The sequence below is a fragment of the Epinephelus fuscoguttatus genome, linkage group LG4 (assembly GCF_011397635.1).
Source record: "Epinephelus fuscoguttatus linkage group LG4, E.fuscoguttatus.final_Chr_v1".
In the NCBI taxonomy this organism is placed as follows: Eukaryota; Metazoa; Chordata; class Actinopteri; order Perciformes; family Serranidae; genus Epinephelus; species Epinephelus fuscoguttatus.
Genome location: NC_064755.1, coordinates 6,932,135 through 6,942,404, shown reverse-complemented (window position 1 = coordinate 6,942,404; position 10,270 = coordinate 6,932,135). Strand labels below are relative to the sequence as shown.

The window sequence follows — 10,270 nt, the reverse complement described above, 5'->3', positions numbered from 1 at the left end:
ATAATGCTGGTTAGCTATCACTCAATGCAGTGTGTGCTAAAATGTTAGCATGCATCCCCAAACCTTATCAGATGCTACTGGGGCTACTGGGGACACATGGATTTGGAAACCACATTCTCCTCACCACATGGGTTAAAGGTCTAGTGTGTAGGATTTAGTGGCATCTAGTGGTGAGATTACAGATTGCAACCAACTGAAACTTTTCCTGTGTGCCAAGTGTGTAGTTTAACTACAATGGCCGATGCGAAAACACACAACATGAATAGCCCTATCTAGAGCTAGTGCTTGGTTTGTCCATTCTGGGCTACTGTACAAACAACATGGTGAACTCCATACAAGAGGACCAGACCTCCAGAAAGTGCACCTTTGAAGCCAATTTTCATAGGGGCCAAACAGTGTAATTACACAGTCACATGATGCTCTCTGGCCCAAAAAGTCTTTTTTCCCATTGACTTAGACGGCAAGAGACATCCGTAATTCAGTGAAAAGGTTTTTGAGTGCGAGCGCTGCAAAATGACTCATTTCATTATTAGGATTTTATCCATTCCCTCTGATCACTATTGGAAAGTCTAGAGGAGCTGCACAAGTGAATTATTCTATCCCCATTCAAGTTAATGGAGCACTGAACAGGAAGTAGCCATCCAGCCGGCAGATGTCTCTAGTGCGCCTGGTTTATGGGCCACACAGTGCAAAACAGTGCTTATCATTTGGGAAATTTTGTATGCAGCAGTTTGACTTTTTTTGGCTTCATGCACCACTGAGCAACTTTCATAGGAATGAATAGGGACCCGCCTCCAACTCTTTATCCAGTTCTCTTATACATTCATGAAGAGGACCCTGTCTGTATGTAGATAGAAACGACTCATTATAAATCCTTCACACTGGACCTTTAATCAAAAGGGTTATCCCATAAAAACTAAATGTAAATACAACTTTAATGACAAATTTCACTTGGTTGATAATTGACACAATGTCAACATAGCTAGACTGGTCTTTCCATCCAGGCCATACTAAAGACAAACTACCATCAACATTTAACAACAGATATGCTCGACAGAGAGCGTGCACTGGCCATGCAGAACACATATAAAAGGCATCAATGTAACATTATTCAGAAGATATTGAAAAGAGTGTAGAGATGTTGAGACTAAATGTAGTGCAAATGGCTCATGCTGAGCTAACAAGTACAATATACAGGTCAACACTTCAACCAAACCAGAAGGGTGTTGCAACATGGTCAAAAGTCACATCAGGAAAAACACAATGGTAGGGAATGAAGGGTGTGTAGCCATGGCATACACAGTCTAAAAATGTTTGGAAATGGACTTAGAGCACATGCGAAGGGACACCTGAGAGAATAGAAAGAGTCCATTATAAACTGTGTACAGAGGACAGGGGTTTGCAAGGCTTTCCATATGATTTGTATACTTTGTATGATTACACTGCATGTCACTCAGCTGTGAAAGAATGATTTACATTTACATTGGAGATTACTGCACAACACTGTATGCAAATACTTTGAATGAGCACGTTAAACAGAAGGTTGGATGTACGGGGGCACTTCAGGGTCATAACTACAATTATACATTTATGTTCCTCATGGACACAATGGTCACAATGCACAATTACATCTACTATTTATACATTAAAATTAAAGACACACAATTCACAAACAGCAGCACGTAATCAATTCTTACAACATACACATTAATCTGTACAGTATTTACAAAATGACTTCATCAACACAATAGATTAAAACCGATTATCAATCAGAAATGGGATTCAACTTGCTTTCACATTTACATTACCATATTTCATTATTTAAAAAGCACATACTGATATATTCTTGACAGTAAAGCTAGGAAGGATTTCTTGAATCTGCCACTGAGAAGTGCTTTGAATGAAGACACAATGCTACCCCTCAGTGGTACGATGAAGTAATACAATTAGGAAGTGTCACTTCACAGTTCAGTCACTCGTTTAATGTTTGCTTGATGCTGTTTGCACATGCTAGATAGATACACAGATAGATAAGCTGGACTGTCTTTAATCCAGGCCACATGCTTATAGCTATGCATCAGGTATTACAGCTCAACCAACTGAAAATAAACTACAATTTACGTCCATCACTGAAAACACAGATAGCAGTACAATGATTTTTATTTCCATGCAGATTTTTTTTTTTTTTTTTTTTTTTTAATACCCAGCAGGGAATGATTACCAGAGCAATCAAGGCTCTGCATTAGTGTTTGGTATGGCAATTGAGGGTAGCATCAGAAGATAAAGATGTTAACTTTAATGAAAGGCACTTTGGATAGATAAGGAGTCTCTAATGGTCTTAAGGGTATAATCAAGTTTCTAATTAAAAAAACATTTAATTAATACCACTAGACTGTAAACTTGTGGCAGAGGGAAAAGGGCAAAATGGGAGGGAAATAAGTATTATGATTTCTCTGAGTAAGTAATCAGAAGGAAGACTTTGTTGCTTTTTATTGTTGTTGAGAGAATGAGAAGATTGAATCCACTAAGTTAGCTAAGCATAAAGACTGGAAACCAGGGAAAACAATTAGCCTATCCAGAGAGAAATATCCACCTAATATCCACCTACCAGCACCTCTGAAGCTCATTAATTAACACAGAGATACTAGTAGGTGGATTTTTTTTTTTGAACAGAGCCAGTCTAGCAGTTCCCCTGTTTCCAAGCTTCATGTTAAGCTGTCTCCTTACTGTAACTAGTTAACGTACAGGCGTGGCGATGATATAAATCCTCCTGCCTATCTCTGCGATAAAGCGAATAAGCATATCTTTCAAAATGATGAACCATTTCTTTAAGAGAAGGCAATGTTTCTACAATTTTGAATGCCAGCAATAAGTTTAGGTGTTACATGTTACATATGTCAAAGCTGCAGTTGCTGTTTGTATTGCCAAATAGGATACTACAGTGTTACAGAAAGCCCAGATTAGTATTTAGTAGTTAAAGTGACAGTTAATCCCAAATCAAAATATTTTTCCTCTTACCTGTAGTGTTATTTATCACTTGAGATTGTTTTGGTGTGAGTTGCTGAGTGTTGAATATATCGGCCGTAGAGATGTCTGCCTTCTCTCCAATATAATGGTACTAGATGACCCTTGGCTTGTGGTGCTCAAAGAGCCAAAAAAAGAAAAGAAAAGAAAAACTCAACAGCAATGTCACTTTCCAGAAATCATAATCTGGTTATTCAAGATGATCCACAGACGTAGTTGTGAGCAGTTTAATGTAGGAACTATTCTCTTTCTATCAAACTACATCCACCAACTGTATCACCACACAGAAGGAATTGTGCATCTACTCATGGATTATCTTGAGTAACAAAAAATTGCTGTTGAGTTTTATATATGTACTTTTTGGTGCTTTGAGTACCACTAGCTGAGTGCCATCTACTTCCATTATACTGGAGAGAAGGCACATCTCTACAGCAAATATCTCTGACACTTGGCAACTCACACCAAAATAATCTTGAATGATACTACAGGTATGAGGAAAAATATGTATTTTGAATTTTGGGGTGAACTGTCCCTTTAACTTAAGTGACACTGGGATAGAAAACTGACCCGATACCACCTGAATAGCACACTGAAATACTATGACTTATTATTGCCATATACTATTACACCCCAGTCTGGTTTTTACTGCTGTAGACAATGATGTAAAATATAACAAAGCAGGACGATACTTAGTACAGTGCTTCATCAGATGCTGTTAGATGTGATATGCTAACATATAATAAATGTGGTTACCATGGAAACACAGACGAAAAACAGCATTGTGGATATATAATTTACACATCATGTGTATAATGTATAAATCCAGAGTGTCTGACACCATACTGAGGCTGTTTAGGTTTATACTGTATGGTTTCACTTTATGCTTTTAGTCCAGCAGGTCACAGACAGAGGCGTTAAAGATATTTAAGTATGCATCGGCTAATGATGTTGTATTATTGCTGATACAGAACAGGGTGCAGAAGAGTACTACCAAGCTGGACATACAGGATTTGCTACAACTATGGCACAGTTCAGTACAGTAAGTTATGTTGTTTATCAGCAGTGCATCACATAAATGCAACAACAGTCAAACGAAGAGTTGGTCACTGTGACACAGAGTTGCCAAGAAATTGCTGATGTGTGTGTGTCTGTGCTGTCAGTCTGTTGTGTGGAGACTTTGAAACACGGCCTGTTGTCCTCAAACTCACTCTGCCGCCATTTTCTCTATGTGGTCGGTCAGCAACTTGTACTGTTCTGCAAAGGGGTAAAACATTAGGGTTATTTTTGTGTCACAGGACTAAGAGTCCATTTTCACCTGGTATTCCCACACAATTTTGTATGCGACTCTGTGATGTACAAGGCAAAGGTCACATAACAGACTTAAGGCCCAAACACACCAAGCCAATGGTTGGCTGTCGGTCAAAGTATGGCCTTTGGTGAGCATCTACTGCCCTCATTGTCCCCTTACGACTTTATTTTTGGCGTCAGCACTGTGGAGCCCTTTGGTGAATGAAATCACTCTGATTGGTAGTTCAGCTCAGTGCACGAGAGGATAAAGTCATTAAGCTGTTTGAGCAGAAACGTTTCCTGATGGTTTGTGTTATTGTTCACTTGCACACAGTAGATATGCTTTGATCTTTCAACACTTGATTGTGTTTTTAATGTGCTAACTGGCTAACTAGCATCGAGACGGTCTTCCGATTTCCCTTTTTGAAAGATGATTACAGACGACCGCCGCCTCCTGTCATGGAGTGGTATGTCATGCAAGTGCAGAACATACGTGCAACAGTGCAGGGGGCCTTGAAGTCTGTTTGTTGTGTTTGGGCCTAAGGCAGATGAAGCATCCTTGGCACACTTTTTGGGAGCGTTACTGAGCAAGAGTTCAGATAATCAGACCGAAATAAGACCTGCGTCATAACAACGCATTGGTGAGGGGCTGTTGTTTATAGTACTGGTGACACAGTGAAAAACAATCTGGGAAGTCCAATTTGAGTGAGAGAAGACACATTATACTTGTTACATATAGTTGTTATAAACTTGAAAAGACTGTGAACTGTATATTACTGCACTGTGGAGTTAGACCGTTAAACTGTTTTTTTTCTTTTCTGCGTCAAGGACTTTTTGGGCAGGCCTTAAAGGAGCAATAAGCGAAATTCATCATTTCTAGATTGAAGGAATTAAAAAATTGCTATGTGAAGAACTAGAGGTGTAATTTCATCTGGAGTATAGCATGACCTCACACACCCTCTCTCTGTGTTGATCTCCAGGCCATTGTTTACAAGCCGGTCTGGCTGCGCATTCATGTACGTTCATGTGAATCCCCCCCCCCCTCGGAGCCCTTGGCCCTCCCTCCCTATAAAAGGCTACAGCCAGTGAGCAATGGCAGCGCATATTTTTGAAATGAAATGGCAGAGAGCGGAACGAAACTGGGGCTAACCGGCGCTTCCTCCTCAGGCTCCACTTCACTCAGCTGCCCCACAGATCCGCTGCCTCTCCCACTTTAACCTCAATAACAATCCGGAGCTAGCTGGGAGCGGCTGGCGAGGCGTTAGCCGCAGCATGACTGGAGGGAAGCACAGCCAGTTAGCCTCCACTAGCTTCCTAACTAGCCCCAGCTCTCTGTTTGGATCCAACTGGAGCACCGAGCCCTGGTTTGTTATTCAGGTTAATGTGGGAAGAAGCAGTGGGTTTATCGGGCAGCTGAGTGAAGCGGGGTGAAGTGGAGGCTGCGGATGAAACACCGGGATGGGTTAATGTCTGGAGTTATTAGCGGCTCGGTCCCAGCAATGGGTCAGGCGTTACGGTTGTGTTAAGTGAGTAAGTTAGCCCGGCAGCCCAGCTAACATTTTCAATTAGCATTGTAAAATGTAGCCTCCCTGCGAGGCTACATTTTTGTAATATATTTGCTGAGCTGGAGGCGAGGCTCAGTGACTAGAAGAGCTGATAGAAGCTCTCCATAGCTGTAAGTTACTCCAGTAGCCGGTGGCAACTGACTCGGCTAGTGCTAACACCGGGAGCCAACGCTAACGTTCCTCCTCTTCTCTGTGAGTGAGAGTGTTGTTTTAGCCTAGCGGGCAGCTGGCTCGCGGGCTGCCCGCTAGGCTAAAACATCGCTTCAGGTTAAAGTGGGAAGAAGTAGTGGGTTTATCGGGCAGCTGAGTGAAGCGGGGTGAAGTGCAGGCTGCGGAGGAAACATCGGGATGGGTTAATGTCTGGAGCTTGAGTTATTAGTGGCTCGGTCCCAGCAATGGGTCAGGCGTTACGGTTGTGTTAAGTGAGTAAGTTAGCCCGGCAGCCCAGCTAACATTTTCAATTAGCACTGTAAAATGTAGCCTCCCTGCGAGGCTACATTTTTGTAATATATTTGCTGAGATGGAGGCGAGGCTCAGTGACTAGAAGAGCTGATAGAAGCACTCCATAGCTGTAAGTTACTCCAGTAGCCTGGTGTTTCCTCCGCAGCCTCCACTTCACCCAGCTTCACCCAGCTTCACTCAGCTGCCCAATAAACCTGCTGCTTCTTCCCATTTTAACCTGAAGTGATGTTTTAGCCTAGTGGGCAGCCAGCGAGCCAGCTGCCCGCTAGGCTAAAACATCGCTCTCACTCACGGAGAAGAGGAGGAACGTTAGCGTTAGCTCCCGGTGTTAGCACTAGCCGAGTCGGCTACCACCAGCTACTGGAGTAACTTAACAGCTATGGAGCGCTTCTACCAGCTCTTCTAGTCACTGAGCCTCTCCTCCATCTCAGCAAATATATTACATTTGTTACAGGTACCATCATCATTGAAGTAGGCAGGGGAATAGCTAAACACAGCAGAGACTGAGACATCGCTAACTGCTAGACGAGGCGAGTGGGGAGTGGGGGGTGGAGAGCAGAGGTAGAGGGAGGAGTGGCTCATGACACACTTTGTTTTGGTCTACAGGCAGTGCACAACAGCAAACCTAGCGGTGAGACGATTTTGCTTTTTGCCCCTTTAAAGCATGCTCAATGACGCACTGAAGCCATTCTTAACAATCCCTTCCTCAACTATATAAAACCTGTGTTACAACTAACTTCAGGGTGCATAGCATTGGTGTCTTTGGCTGAAAGACCTTTCAGTGTGTGCTTTGTGTTAACATTAGCTACTGTTAGCTGCTAACAAGTATCTGTCCCTGTATGGCAGGGTGTGTCTGTGCTTTGTGCTGCTGGGTTAGCTGCTAATGAGAATCTGTAGCTACACAGCTGCTCATTCTTTTGCTGGGTGTGTGTGTGTGCTTTGTGCTACTTGGTTAGCTGCTAACAAGTACCTGTACTTGCATGGTGGCCCATTCTTTGGCTCAGAGTTTGTGTGTGCTTTGTGCAACTGAGTTAGCTGAGAGACTCTTTCCCTTGCTGTTCTTTGAAACTTGCTAATTTTTTAATCATTCAAATTTGGCTGGGTGGTTAATAACACCTTTTTCTGTGGCATGACAAACTCATTACACATATTTATTTTTCATTTTACCCTGACTGTCAAGGCTTATCAGACATCAAAACACTGCACAACAGTTTGTAATCCAGACAGGTTTTTGTCACTCTTAAAAGTTATTTAAGAGGCGACTATTCTAACCTTCATCAAAACTGTGAGGTAAACAATAGAAATATGTGATTCCTGTTACAAAGTTATCTACCAGGAATAGAGAAGCAAACTCCATCACCAGTATCTTCCAGTAGACCACTATGGAACCTTTTTTCAGAGAAAAATAAGCACGGTAATCAATGGGGAAAGACAAATAATTTTTTGCTCCTGATTGAATTGTGCTATGAATTAACCATATGATGTTAGCACACAAGACTAAACAAGTCTGTAGGGTCTTATTTGTAACACTGTCAGACAGTCAAAGTAATAATCAGAGCCTGTCAGTGACAACAATAAACAATTTTAATGGACTTAACTGACTGCAGCCCTCATACTCAATACTGGCCCAATGTCGATAATAAGTCTCCATAAGTCAGTTAGACATGTAACAGCTTTACATCTAACAATACCAAATAAGCAAATAGGAGCAGAGACTGGTCAAGTGTTTTCAAGTTAAATTTTTCCTTTAATGCTTTACCTTCATTCAGGTTCCCGATGACAGCCTGCTTCTTTAGGAAGTCATTGCAGAGCTTCTTGCTGAGCCCAAATGCCAGCATGTTATGAGTAAATGTCCTGAAAACAATACCAAACTCATCTCAGTACAAATTGAAATTATTGGACACTGAATGTTATGTATTTACAATTTACAACATGAACAACAACAACAACAACAACAACAACAAACCTTAGAAAGAAACAAATTGTGTGCTCCAATAATAAATTAAACTCTGTGCTATAGTTAGAGTATCCAGTATTTAACAGGTCTTACTTACTGACTTTATGGTGAATATTCAGGTTCATGGTCTATCTATTAGTTCATGATTAACTAAAGACATATATAATAATTTTATTAAAGCTGATGTTATCTGTCACTGGCACACACAGACATAAAGTTCTTTTAACAACCACCTTGTTCCCAAAATGTTGTAATACTTTATTAATCAATTAAAAGTATATGTCACGTATTCATCCCATTATCTGGAGCAGTAACTTGTTTTACCACTAGGAGGCATCCTTAAGCAGCTTGGTAAATCTCCTCTGAGCTCCAAACCAAAGCCTCTATGTGCGTTAATCTATTCTCTCGGTTCACAGATAACACAGTGACAGCTTCCTCACCCGAGTTGGCCGAAGGCGATGTTTTCATCGATTTTGGAGGTGTCGTCCCTCTCCTCCTGGGTCATATGACACCACTTCTCCCTGCAGCACACAGACAGTGGGAGTCAGGCTTTAATTCCAAAGTCTCCACTTGACCTTCAGCTTCTCTACAGTAACAGGCCAGGGGTGGGTGTCAAAAAAATATCACCTGTCGTTGTCATGCTGACTTTTTGCAGCGATACCAAAGAAATAAATCACATAAAACTTCAAACTGTTGGACAACCGGATCTTTAACTGTCCAGTAGTCTGTGAATTTTTGAGGTTAAAAAACATTACTATTATCTGTCTGAAAAGAAAAATCCATGACATCCATCCCTGTAACTGCTCATATTGGAATGGGATGCAAAAAAAAGGGATATGATTACACATAAAACACATAAAACAATACGAGGCACATTATCCAGCCATCAGCAAAAGAATAAAATAACAAATGATTCATTCACAAGGAATCATCATAATTAACAAACAGATGACAGGCATAACTTTGCAGTGTGAATCGCTGTGAAAACAAATATTATGTAACCTGAAAAATGTTTCCATGCCTGAACTCACCAACACCACTAAGGTCATGAGGTATGTCAAAAGAAACTGAGCTGTATACTTAGTATTTTTTTGTGCTATCCTGAACGTGAGCACAATGATACAGCTACTGTAGGCCGATGACAACATAGAGAAACCTCCCACATATTCTCGCTTTCTTTAATTCCATCTGCATTCTCTGCCTTTATTTTTTGGTTGGAATGCTACCTGACCCTTTTTAGTCTGGATTGTTTTGGTGTGAATTGCTGAGTGTTGAACATATCGGCTGTAGATATGTCTGCCTTCTCTCCAATATAATGGAACTAGATGGCACTCGGCTTGTGGTGCTCAAAGTGCCAAAAAAAATAGATTTGAAAAACTCAACAGCAATGTCTCTCTCCAGAAATCATGACCCACTTACTCAAAGTAATCCTCAGACCTTGTTGTGAATAGTTTCATGGAGGAGCTATTTTCTTTCTACCAAAGTACATCCGCCAACCATATCACTGTGCTGAAGGAAGCGTGCATCTACTCATGGACAAGAGGCTTGTGCTCATGACAGCATGAGATATAAACAGTGTGGATGTTCCTTTTGACTGAGCTGTAACGTTAGCTAGCTCAGTGGTGCTTCATATACATGCACACTTCCTTCTGCGTTGTGATACTGTTAGCGGCTATAGTTTGGTAGAAAGAAAATAGTTCCTCCATGAAACTGCTCACAACAAGGTCTGTAGATTATCTTGAATAACCGGGGTGTGATTTTTGGAAAGAGACATTGCTGTTGAGCTTTTCATTTGTATTTTTTTTTATTTTTGGCTCTTTGAGCACCACAACTTGAGTGCCATCTAGTCCCATTATATTGGAGAGAAGGCAGACATCTCTACATCAAATATCTCCAACACTCTGCAATTCACACCAAAGCAATCTAAATTAATAAAACAGAACTATATGTAAGAGGAAAAATATGTATTTTTGAT

General features: G+C 41.1%; 1 protein-coding gene across 2 annotated transcripts in view; it reads right to left on the bottom strand.

Annotated features, from left to right (window-relative positions):
- Positions 1 to 872: 872 nt before the first annotated feature.
- The window catches only part of kiaa0513 (KIAA0513 ortholog), a 35,305-nt gene continuing 25,907 nt past the window's right edge, over positions 873 to 10,270 (bottom strand). For both annotated transcript variants that reach the window (XM_049574184.1, XM_049574185.1), the window contains 3 exons: positions 8,736 to 8,816; positions 8,098 to 8,192; positions 873 to 4,278 (listed from right to left, as the gene is read on the bottom strand). In XM_049574184.1, coding sequence (XP_049430141.1) covers positions 4,229 to 4,278; positions 8,098 to 8,192; positions 8,736 to 8,816 — 226 coding nt within the window. In that variant the 3' untranslated portion in view covers positions 873 to 4,228. The remainder of the gene's footprint in view (positions 4,279 to 8,097; positions 8,193 to 8,735; positions 8,817 to 10,270) is intronic.